The following is a 13,090-nucleotide window of genomic DNA, read 5'->3' on the forward strand; positions in this document are numbered from 1 at the left end:
CAAACGTCAACAAGTAAATGGCAGCCTCCTGTCTGGTAAAGTAACACAAGGTCCAGGCTGGCAAAGAAGCGCTTCGTTTTATAACCCGAGAGCCACATTTCCCAGACGAGACCACCGGGTGTGTATTCAGCGGTTCACCGGCTGCATGTGGGGGAGCTCCGACGTCAGCTAGCGGCGGTGTGGGGGAGCTAACGTGCCGTTTCCCGGTGGTAGGGAGCGAGCACGGGGGGATGTTGACTGTTTTCAAATGACGGATACGGTCGGTCATCCCACGCCTGTGTCTGTAGCCCTATTGTCCGGTATCAGTGCTCAGAGCACAGCGTTTATTTAGCGCTGCGAAATCTGTAAATTTAGCAAGCAACTTTACAAATTTGCTACCGGCATGCGACTACCACACCCTCTGATAAAACCAAAGGCTACGCACTGAATGAATTACTTATTGTGTGTTATGGTTGGCCTTTTGTGATGTGTGAATAAAAATGTTTTTAAAAAAGCCAGTCCACAACAACCAAACCTTCTGGTTTTATAGTTTTTTACCGGGATATCATAGATAACTGTTTTATGGCTAGTTAGCTAGCTTGTAGGTTACATATTGAAGGCGACTGATTCATGTAATGCCAAGTTGTAAACAACAATCCGTTCAGCCAATGGCAGAGCTCCTCGATGAACAAGGCTGCAACGTGATTGGTCGACTCGTGAAGTTTTTTGCGCCGCGTTATACGATGATGGTGATAGTGGAGTCCCCACTTTACAGTATCATCTGGCCTTTGTTTTAGGAGATTATAGCAGAGGAATTAGGCTAGGTCACTTATCTACAGCCACCCAGTCTATTCTTTTAATATTTAACTCCTGTTGCTTAATCAGCATCTTACAGCTGGTTAAAGATCCAGGTGTGGACTGTGACTTTGAGCTCCACGTTCATAGTCAGGTAGGCAACAGTCAGTCACTGTTCAGCTCCACTCACCTGAAGTCAACATGGCTTCCCAAAAGTCAGGTAACCTACAGATAATCAGGGTGGATTTGAATTATTATAGATGAGGAAACGTCTTGATGCTTTTTTGTTTGAAAGGGTAGTTGCTTGATTCTAGGTGTGACACTCGCCACATTTACTGTGGTGACTCCCAGCAGCTTTCGTCTTAACTTTGACATCCACTCTACGGGCACTGTAGCACTGTTTTGAATAATTGTGCCTTCAAGTTTATGGATTACATTTTGTTTTCTCCATTCAGGCACGGCCATGTCCCCAAAGATCACAGGAGAGCTGCTCAGGCAGCTTCGCCAGGCCATGAGGAGTTGTAAATATTTCTCTGAGCCCATACAGGCTTACATCGTCCCTTCTGGAGATGCACATCAGGTAAGTGAGATCACACGCACAATATACATATATTACATTTGTTAACTACAAGGTCACAGTAGAGCAGCTGCTACTCCTGCTTATTTTACTTGATTCATATCCTGATTCACTTCTGATCGTCTCGTCTGACCTTCACAATTAATTGTAGCCCTCTCCCCGCTGCTCCTCCCTTTTCCCTCTCCATGCACAAGACATGATGTGAGAGGAGCAGCGAAGGTGGCATTTAAAATGTTTGACTGGTGGATGGCCACTTCACGTTGATTGTTAATGAAGCTGATCTCACTCCCCCTCTGTCCCCATATCTTTCAGAGTGAATACATTGCACCGTGTGACTGCAGGCGTGAATTCATCTGCGGATTTAATGGCTCTGCAGGTAGGATTTGCTTGTGTGAGAGGAGCAAGGTGCATGCAGTTTATTTTTTTATTTGACAAGAAGCCAAGATCTCTTTTCCCCTGTGGAAAAATCTAAAACAGTGTGATAAATAAACTGTTCCGGGTAAACCACTCAGATCCTGACACGACTTGGTTTGGACCCAGTGTATCACCATTCCAGTATCAAATTTCCTGCATAAAAATCTTCCTTGTGTGTTGTTACACGTAGGCACAGCCATCGTCACAGAGCAGCACGCTGCCATGTGGACTGATGGGCGATATTTCCTCCAGGCCAGTCAGCAGATGGACAACAACTGGACCCTTATGAAGATGGGTAATGCCCTCTGCGGTGATTTTTTTCGTACATGATGAAAATGAAAACAGCCTCTTTGAAATTTTATTTAAGTTTTAAACACAAATACTGACCATTAAGCCATAGTTCTTTCTCATATTTAAAGTTGTGGTTAGTTTTGAGTACTCGGGCTTAGTCTCTGTACACAACACAATAACTAAATACTGTTATTACAGCACTGACGATAAGACGTGTCACTGCTGAAGTCCGAATGGTCTGACCTCTGTGAAAAAAAATCCTCAAACATGCGGAACGGTATGACTGATGAGGCATATTTTACCTCTCTGTCTCATATCTAGGGCTGAAGGAGACACCCTCTCAGGAGGACTGGCTGATCAGCATCCTACCAGAGAACTCCAAAGTGGGGGTAGATCCTTGGATCATCGCTGCCGGTAGGTTGTACTGGGGATCAATATTACTGGGAGGGCAGGACACACAATTACAATGAGAGAAGTATGAGCACCACACTCTTCCCACACTCTAACCCTAACCCAATATAGCAAAGAAATCTTACATTTTGAGTTTTAAATTGCAATCTACAAACTAAAATTAATATACAGAGTACAGCATTTAACATTAGTGGTTGGACAAAATATCGACAAAGGAATAAAAGGTATTGCTTCCACCTGCGAGACTCCCCTGATAATTTGACTTTGAGGAGTCACAACTTCATGACTCCTTTTGGTGTAAACTTAACTTCACAGAAGTGAAGTGATTTTAGTGAGGCATAGTTGTGTCCTTCCTTCAACATTTTAACTACAGATCTATTCTGCTTTCTGGCAGCACAGCCTTTTGTTAGTTAATGGCTATTTTACATCAGAATGATGGCAAACATGGACTGTCAGTCACTGTCACTTTGTCAAATTGTGGGAAACAGACCCCACATTGAAATGAATAATTACATTAATCCTGCTCTTTTGCCATTGTAGGGATGTTTTCTTCAGTTACACAGACATTGTGATGTGTGATAGATGACTCACTTGAAATGTATCAAATATCACAGAATCGCAGCATCATGATACCATCTTTATCTTGGGCAACATATTGTAATAGTATCTAGAGCTGCATGATATGGTCAAAATATCATATTGCCATTATTTTTGACAGATATTAAGATTGCGATATGATTCAGGAATAGTGGAGATGATCAATTTTTTGCATGACAATAAGAGAATAAATTATAATTATTATGATAAAAAAAATAATAATGTGTGTATATTGCATATTAACTGGAAAATGTATATGGATTTAAGGAAGGTCACCGATGCTGTGATAATGCGGACTGTTTTTACTTTCTGCCGAGCCTTGTCATCATGTTGTTAATAAAATATGATGTCATTTTTGTCCTGTTTCAGATCAGTGGAAGAACATGTCCAAGGCGCTGTCCGGTGCCGGCCACTCTCTGGTGGCAGTGCAGGATAACCTGATCGATGCGGTGTGGACGGACCGCCCAGAAAGACCCAGCACACAGCTCCGCGCCTTGGGACTAGACTACACTGGTAAGAGCAAAGCCGGTTTGGCATTGTTATTACTGGAAGTACATGTTTATTTTTAGTAGTTATTTTTAGAGATCCCTCCATAACTTACGAAATGAAACAATATGTTGCCCTTATTTTGGATTACATGTAATCCCTTTAGTTTCAACCTGTCTCAACTTTTGCTTCCAAGCTAAACAAAATAAAGGTTTCAGTTCACTGTAACTAGATATACAGGTTTTTTTCGGGGGGAACAGAAATCCAGTGCCAAGCTGATTAGCATTGCTGTTTTTTTTTCAGGCATGACCTGGCAAGACAAGATCACAGTGCTGCGGGCCAAGATGACTGAGAGGAAAATCACCTGGTTTGTTGCCACGGCGTTGGACGAGATTGCGTGTACGATTCATTTCACAGTAATTCACGTTGGGGCAATTAACACTTCCAGGCAGGAACTTGAACTCATTAATGGAGGTGTTGAGATGCTTTACTGTAACCAACGATATGCATGGCAGACAGTAAATGTTCTATGAAAAAGAGGATGAGTTTAGCAAAACTCAAGTACATAACAAGTAAATTATACTTTATTCCTTTGTAAGTAGTTGCACCACTGGATTTTCACAGTTACAAATCTTGAAGACTCATAACAACTTCTCATTTGACTGGACCTTTTTGTTATTACCATACAAGAAATCTTAACCCTGTGTTTGCCGGGTTAACCAGAGTGTGGTTTATTAAGCCCTGGGCTATTGATGGATCTATCCTGCATAGTCCAAGTGTGAAACATGTCAAACGCTTAACATGCCAGCCCAGAAAAACAAAGGGTGAAAAGCCTTTTTTGAGCCTAATTTGTTGATGTATAGAGAAGTTTTTCCTCAATGCTGTTGCCATACCCTACATGACTCCTGTTACATAAGTCCGTTTTGATACATGATCACGATCCAAGGACCCAGGGATGCACGGGTGTCCCTCTTCATGCCTGTTGGAGCGCCTCGTTCAGCGTCCCTAATGAGCTCTCGACTCTGATTGTTTGGTCTGAGAGTTTGTGTTAATTAGAGTAATGCTGATTTTGATTGTCATCAGGTAGCATTCAGACTAGAGGGTTTTGATGGGCGTTCAATTGAAGGGGATTTGCTCAGGCATTCACAAAGGATGAGTGACAGTCCAATAATAACACTGATATTTAACACCAAACATATTGTTATTTTAAGGTCTCAAAACTGTTTCCTTGTTAGCATAGATGACTCAAAAAAGAAAAGATACTCAAAGGGACTCTATACAATTTGTAGTAATTTACATGTATTAATAATTTTTTTTATTGGCCATATGTGACTGTAATATGAGACCTACCCCGTCTCTCTTGGTTGCCTCTACAAGCCTGTGGATGATTAGTTTAAGTTGTTTAATGCTGCTGGAGTGTGGATTTCTTTTTGAAGGACTCGGGTCGGACTCTCCGCGACAGACCAAAGGATGTGACTTTGACCACATTCTTGTGTGTTTCAACTTCTAGCACAGCACAAGTTCCACAGAGCCCCTTTAAGTGCCTACTGACATGATTATGGATGAAACAGTTTATATCTTTTAATCTGATCAAATGTTAATCAAATGAGATGTTCTGTTGTTTTTATTTTCACAGGGCTTTTTAACCTCCGTGGGGCAGACATTGAGTACAACCCAGTTTTTTTCGCATATGCCATCGTGGGAATGAACACAATAAGGTAATGGGATATAACACAATGCAGCAACATATTGGCTAGATTCATCTTCTGTTAATTGTTCAAATCTGTCCTCTTCCTGAGGTTTCTTTCCCTGCTAAAAGGTTTTTTTGGGAGGAGTTTTTCCCTACTCAAATTGAGGGTCCAAGGACAGTGGGTGACAGACTGTGAAGCCCACTGAGGCGATTTGATTTTTGACTTGATTATTACTGGAGCTGCAACAAACAGAAAATTAGTTCCCAGTTATGTTAGGATTCGATAAGTTGTTTCAATCATTTTGTAAGAAATATGATTGTAAATGAAGAGTCTCAAATATTAAAAATAATGATTTGTTAATACCCTGTTAAATAGCTTAATGCTATAAAAATAAATGGTGATGATCAATTGTGAGACAGTGCTTTGCTTTTAATTAAGTAGAATTGCAAGATTCTGCTGCTTTTTGACTGAAGGTAATATTTTAAAGACTCTGTGTAGTATGTTTAATATTCAAATCATCCTTTTTATTTATGTTTTTTTAGGTTAATTCAAACTTTGACATCTTAACATTTAGTTAATCTAAACTTGCAGACACCCTCAAAGCTTTAGTGGGTTTTCATACAAGGAATTTAGCTACATTATGAACACAATAAAGAAGAGAAGGACTATATTTTACAAGTCTTGTTCATTCTTCTCTGAACTTCCCCTTCCTCTCTGCAGGCTTTTTGTGGACCTGAAGCGTCTCTCTGATCCCGCCTTGAGAGAACATCTGCAGCTCGACTCCCCCAGCAAGCCCGAGCTCAGCGTCCAGACGTTCCCGTACGAGTCGGTCTACACCGAGCTCCAGGCCATCTGCGCTGCACAGGGCCCCAAGGACAAAGTGTGGATCTGTGACAAGGCCAGTTGTGCTCTCACACAGGTCATCCCCAAGGTGAGAGGGCACCATCATACCGATAAATAGTTGCCATTTAGGTCATTTCATTAGCCCCATTCACATTGCCCTTTGAGTGCGGGGATCCTGCGCTTATTCTCCCATCCTCCTCTGTGTGAAAGTCTCAGATGCGGCAAGGGGTGAAATTTTGCTGCGCCTCTGATGCGCCTCTGGAGGTAGTATCAAAGGCGCAGCATTGGCGAACTGAACCAGTGTGAACAGATAAGCCGGCGGAGCGAGGGCGTGTCGATCTGACAGTGTGATAACTAAACAGGTCCTTCACTCAACAAAATAAAGAGAAATGTCCCACAAAGCAACGTTACAGGACCAAACAACAGTAATATAGTAACTGGTAGTGTCTTTGGCAACTTATATGAGGAAAAAAAACTTTAACTCAGGAGACGTGTTTGTCTCCTTCCACTATTGTGTTATTGTAGTTACTGTCTCATGGTGACGGTCAGCCCTCCCGACCGAGACTTCAGTGAACTTTACTCCAGAAAACCGCATCCCTCCCCGCAAGTGATCGAGTCAGACAGTGTCCTGTTTACTGATGGCGATTAGTAATTTAGAGAAAAACGTAACTTTGTCACTTTCCAGGATGTTTGGTGGGTCAGGATCTCAATCACAACACATTATAACAGCATCCATATGATTATAAACAGTCAACGGGTACATGTTTAGATTAACAGGAGGACACCGGGGAAAACGTTGAAAAAAAACACACAGACGTCATCATCATGATGTGTACCATCATGATGTGTACCGTCACGCCTCTTTTGGATCTGCAGCGCCGGCTTTCTGTGTGAATAACACGCTGGTGCGTCTTTACGCCGGAGCTGCTTGGTTCTGTGTAAACAAACAACGGCGGAGAATTGGCGAACCGCCACTGCAGCGATAATGTGGCATCTCTGTGTGAAAAGGGCTATTGTCTCCAGTGTTTACAACAGATAACATCAAACCCCTGGACTGTATCTTTATTTTATTTTCCTGGTTCATATCTTGAGCTATGATAAGATCTCATTATCTACATCCTCATACTACAAAATGGCACTTTCTGAGAGTTAGTTTCAGCTTAAAATGACAAAAGAAATAAACAAGTTTGTCGATTTCACGGGGGGTGGAGGGGTGGCGGCGGGTGGTGCATTTCACTGCCTGTGGGAAGAAACTGTTCTTCAGTCTGTTTGTTCTAGATCTGATAGATCAGAGGGCAAGGGGGAGAACAGGTAATGTCCAGGGTAAGTGGGGTCCTTAACAGTACAGCTGGCCTTCTTTTGGAGTCGGCCATTTAGGTGATCAGCATTAATTCCCTGCAGGGCTTTGACACTTAACACGATGCAATTATGCTAATTTTTACATATTTTACAATTTAATTGATTGTAAGGTTAAATCAGCTCCCTTTTTAAACTGTAAATCTTTCCCCCTTTATCTATCTCAGGCCCACAGGACTCCGATTCCCTACACTCCACTCTGCCTCGCCAAGGCTGTGAAGAACGCCACTGAGATTCAAGGCATGAAAATGGCCCATGTAAGAACCTTTGGACCGCTTTAAAATCTCTAGTGCTCATCTCCTAATTACTGACTTTATGACATCTTCATAAACTGTTTTTTTCCATCACAGAAAATGTTTTACATCTCCTGAATTTTTCCCCAACAGATCAAGGATGCAGTTGCCCTCTGTGAACTCTTTGCTTGGTTGGAAAAGGAGGTAATCTAATTATTTTATTGAGGTCATTCCATAGTAAGAAAGAACAGATTCCTCAAGTCTGTATTCACAGGGTTCCCACTTTAAATTAAACAAGGCTGTTATTTAGACCAATGCACCAAAACCTAGCGATTTATTGTTGTTGTTGTTATATAGGAAACAAGTCTCAAATAGTTACTCTAACATTGCTGATCTGCTTGCACTTGAGCTGTAGAAAATGTCAGTGTTGTTTCATCTCTTCCTGCATGACTGGCTGCTCAATTATTGCTTTATAGATTCCAAAAGGCAACGTGACAGAGATCTCTGCTGCTGATAAGGCGGAAGAATTACGCAGGTGGGTTTTTTTTTCCCCCAAAGAATATTCTAAAAAACACATTAGTTTTCCTTGTTGGGTTGATGAGCACATGCAGTTTAACCCCATGTTAGCATTCATGCCTGAAAGACTGTTTGAAAAGAAATGCTGTCTGAGCTGTATTGTCAGTGACTGCTCTGGAGTTATACCCCCCTCTCCTGGACATGGAAGTGTAGCACTGAAGATTAAAATGAAAATTCTTTGTTCCATTTCAAGATGTTTTATGCTCTCAGTGCACAGCCTTTTTACTTTTTGTGTTTAAAAGAAGCTTTCACAAGAGTATTTTCCCATGTAACAGGTTAACATTGAATTTAAGGGTGTGCATTCTTGTGTGTGATTGTTCCCCGTGTCTCTTTCAGTCAACAGAAAGATTTTGTTGGTCTTAGTTTCCCCACAATCTCCAGCGTTGGTCCAAACGGAGCAATCATACATTACAGGTCAGTTGGTTAATGAAACAGATTCAGGAGTGTTACATTTGTGTAACTGTATTTGCAGTTTTAGACTAAGTCTTTAAACCATCACCTTTTTTTTTTCTTTTTCCTTTAGACCACTGCCTGAAACCAACAGAACCCTCTCCATGAATGAAGTTTACCTAATTGACTCAGGAGCTCAATACGTGTAAACAAGATACTTATTACACACACCAATTGCATTTAGGCTAACTTATTCATTTCTTGTATTGGTATGACTTAAACGTTTCACCTACACTCCTGCTAATACCAAGAACACAGACAACATGAGTACTGTCATTTCACAGTATTACAGTAAATGGTGTTGCACGATAATTATTCTCAATTACAATGACCCATAAAAGAATGAAAACAGAAGAGTTTCTTTTGGTTGAACAAATGCTTTATTACAGTTTAAAAAACTAACATGCCCTATATATAATACTGTAAAGTTCAATCCCAAAGATGAGTAAATGTACATGGCATGATAACCATCAATTTTCATACCATGAAACCGGTATACCTAATTGGAGATGTTTTTTGTGCATTACACATTAAACATCTGCATCCATATTGTGTCTTTGGCAGTGATGGAACCACAGACGTCACACGCACCATGCACTTTGGGTCACCATCTGCTTTCGAGAAGGTACATCTGTGTATTTGCTGATGTTCTGTTTTCACTGTCTAAATGTCTAATCTCCGGGTAGGGTTGAACTGATTTGGATAATTTGTATTTTCAACTTGCCAGAACTGAACTGAGAATCATTCAACTGTTGTTAAACATCGACTGAATTCATTCATTCATCGCCACCATGATTTTTATTTAAATTTAAGTTTATTTTACTTAGTATTGTGTGCTCTCTCTTTTTCCCTCTAGGAATGCTTTACCTATGTGCTCAAAGGACACATAGCTGTCAGTGCTGCTGTTTTCCCCAATGGAACGAAAGGTGCTGTCGTCTACTCTGACACGACACTTGACATTGTATATAGTGTTTTCTAGTATTAAACAATGCATTTTTAAATTCAAACATGTTCACAAAACAAACAGTGAGGCTCAAATGACTCTTTCAGATACACAGTATGTCTTTCTCTTTTCCTCTGAGTCAAAAATCTAGTCAACAGTGAACATGTAGTCGCTCAAGAATAATGCAGGCCTCCTTTTGACGAATCAGTAACTAATCCTGTATAAACAGAAATCTGTTTTGTCAAGCTCAAGGAAAGGCCAAAGTAAGTTAACTAAAACGAGGTATGAAAATACATTTTAGTTAACTGAAATAAAAATAACACCTAGACTTCAAGGGGAAAAAAATACAAGCAACTGCCACAATATCTTCAGTTTTTGCATCCTTCAATTTGGTCAAATATGTCAACACAACAAGCATGAAGAGGCACTGGTGCATGTGTTAATTGAGACTGGGATGTCTGCATGACTGCGAGTTCTGTTTGTATTTCAACACTCTGCCTACTTCTGAAATCATGCCCTAGACAAATATCCACCATATTATATTAAAAAGACTAATGACTAAACATGTTTTGAAAACTAAACCAAAATGAGGCAAAATTACTCTGGAAACTAAACTGAATTTAAAAACTAAAACCAAAAAATAAAATAAATAGTAAAGACTCAAGCGTTTAGATAAGAGAGAGACACTGTGCTCCAAGAAACTTCAAGCCTATATAATTACACAACTCGACCTTTATTATAGTATTTCCTTAAGGCCAATCATTTTTATAAAACACTAAAAACATGTGATCAAGATACAGCATGTCACAAAGTTAAATCTGTCATAAAATCTGAGGAGTGGTTTGTAAGATATTACGTCTGATGAAGATAATCAAAGTAAATCATCACCACGTCTTGCTTCATCACACGAGGAACAAAAGTTAACACTGATGACTCTTCAGTGTATTACTCCAAACAGAGTATGATCTCTAGCTCTCACCCTGTGTTCCCTCCTCAGGCCACCTGTTGGATTCGTTTGCCCGCGCAGCTCTGTGGGATTCTGGGCTGGACTATCTTCATGGTACGGGCCACGGCGTGGGCTGCTTCCTCAACGTCCATGAGGGGCCCTGCGGCATCAGCTACAAAACCTTCGCTGATGAACCTCTGGAGTCTGGCATGATCGTCAGTGATGGTATGGCAGAGGGCAGGGAGGGCTGGATTTGTACTTTAGCCCGTGAATGTTATTAATTAACCATTTAAAAATGTATTGACCGATTACCCTGATTCTGCATCAAACACAGATGGAGTCAGGAGTTTAAACAGTTTTCTAATGGAACAATCATCCAACACACTTCATAGATTATTAATGATAATATATAATGATAATCGATTGTTAAGGAAGCCGAACATCGATAAAAGAAACTGTTTAAAATGTGTTACCTTGATTGAAACTTTTATTTGCGTCTACAAGCTGCTACAAAAACATGTTGTGCAGCACAAGAGAGTTAAGCATGCCAGGTGTGCTTGTACTGTAGGTAAACAACTCACTGGAGACACCTTTCTACCAAATCGTCTGTGTGATCAGCAGATAGGGGCACTCCTTATACACCAGAAATAAGCACCTCAACACAAATACACTGCTTCCATAAATCTATCATTTTGTCTTCTCCTTGTTAAATTTTCATCTCATTCTCTTCCTTTTTTTTCCCAGAACCTGGGTACTATGAAGATGGATCTTTTGGTATTCGTATTGAAAACGTGGTCCTTGTGGTACCAGCTAAGCCCAAAGTAGGTCCTAAACATAGTGGAGTGCTGTTCACACTCTGATGTTTAACACTAGAGGAAACAGTTGTTCTGCTGCCTTATCAGTAATGTTTATGTTCTCTCTGTTTGTGTTCAGTACAACTACAGAAACAGAGGTAGTCTGACATTTGATCCCCTCACTCTGGTTCCTATCCAAGTCAAGATGATGAACACCGAGCTGCTCACTCAGAAGGAGGTGAGGAATATCCAGCGTGGTTATGTTTAATGTTTTTAATAATCACAGAATTCAAACACATGAAATTCAAAACTCAAAAGTTCTTTTTTTATTGTAAATGTAATGAAAACTTCAAATACAAGACATTAACGAAGCCTACATCACAAGAGTTGTAGAAGAAATGTGAGAAAATAGGAAACTTTATCTTAACATGACCTATATTAAAGTCACAAACTACGTAAATTGAAAGCTTGATAATATTCCCAGCTATTTCTATTTCATTATGCACTACTTGAACACCGTCTCTTCATGGTTTGACGGCCTCTCCTTTCTGTCCTGCAGCGGGGCTGGGTGAACGAGTACCACAGGAAGTGCCGGGAGGTGGTCGGAGCAGAGCTGGAGAGGCAGGGCAGGAAGGACGCACTGGAGTGGCTGATCAGAGAAACCCAGCCGATCGTCTGAGGACCGACTCCCGTGCAGTCCGACCCTTTTTCCCAGAAGTACTGAACGATCGATTGCTCTGCAGTGATAATCGTTTGTATTTTTCTCATCTTTCTCTGTGTCTCATGCTCTGCTTCTTTTGTAAATCACATCGTACCTGCAGTTTTATTAAAGATCATTAAAAAACAATCAGGACTTTCCTGTGTTTACTAGCTGGTGTCAGCTTTCTTAAATGATGACAAATGATGTTCAGCCTGTCAAACTGGCATTTTTTTAGGTTGTCCAGTGGAGTTTTGTAAGAACTTTGTAAACCAGAATGTAAAAGAAATTCCTTAAAATGTAGACAATAAAGTACTGTAGAAAGTGAAAAAAAAAAAAATCAAGCAGTATATACAGTATTTAAACTCTTTCCTAATGTGCATTTACAGAAGAAATCCACAAAATACACACAGCTTTAGACAGATACATGATTATTAGGCCTCTATAAAACTAGTAGCATGATCCTGCACCTTTAAAATCATTGTTTACATTTAGTGTTCCTCACTAAAATGCATTGTGGGTATCCTTGGGGTCTCACAAACATGTTTAATGCATTTTGTATCTTCTAACACATTTGCAAAGCCATTTCAAAACATATCCTGTATTGTTTATATCCATGTTTGGTAGCTTGAATTTATCTTTGTGCCTGTACTAATAAGCGTGTTACTCCACCGTCTGTCAATCAGTGGAACATCGGAAAACGTTGCAGCAATATGGATCATGTTAACGTGAAAAAATGTGGGCTCACTAATAAAGACAATGCTCCATAGCCCTGCTATTGATCAAGAACACCAAAAGGTACCTTATAGTCCTGTATTTATCTTTTAGGAACGGAAACATACACTTTCTTTTGGCTGAAACTGTTAGTCAGTAATGACAGGACAGGTACTTTACTAAAGTAGAATCTAATGAAGTTGAATGGTCCAATATAAGATACACTTTGTTGCTTTCTCAGATAATGAATTAGGCAGCAAGACTAAAAAATCAGCTTGAAGAGTTATATGTTATGAA

The 13,090-nt window shown here is 40.3% G+C and overlaps 1 protein-coding gene across 1 annotated transcript; it reads left to right on the top strand.

Moving 5' to 3' along the window:
* Positions 1-7: 7 nt before the first annotated feature.
* On the top strand, positions 8-12,229 carry xpnpep1 (X-prolyl aminopeptidase (aminopeptidase P) 1, soluble). The gene is made up of 20 exons (XM_073478159.1): positions 8-118; positions 1,230-1,354; positions 1,664-1,727; positions 1,956-2,060; positions 2,378-2,470; positions 3,434-3,577; positions 3,854-3,949; positions 5,187-5,268; positions 5,962-6,172; positions 7,608-7,697; positions 7,827-7,877; positions 8,150-8,208; positions 8,586-8,663; positions 8,773-8,844; positions 9,264-9,324; positions 9,556-9,625; positions 10,640-10,813; positions 11,333-11,409; positions 11,522-11,620; positions 11,942-12,229. The coding sequence occupies exons 2-20, from the start codon at positions 1,238-1,240 to the stop codon at positions 12,059-12,061; spliced, it is 1,863 nt and encodes a 620-aa protein (XP_073334260.1). The 5' UTR covers positions 8-118; positions 1,230-1,237; the 3' UTR covers positions 12,062-12,229.
* The last annotated feature ends 861 nt before the right edge of the window (positions 12,230-13,090 follow it).

The sequence above is a fragment of the Pagrus major genome, chromosome 1, assembly GCF_040436345.1.
Source record: "Pagrus major chromosome 1, Pma_NU_1.0".
NCBI lineage: Eukaryota > Metazoa > Chordata > Actinopteri > Spariformes > Sparidae > Pagrus > Pagrus major.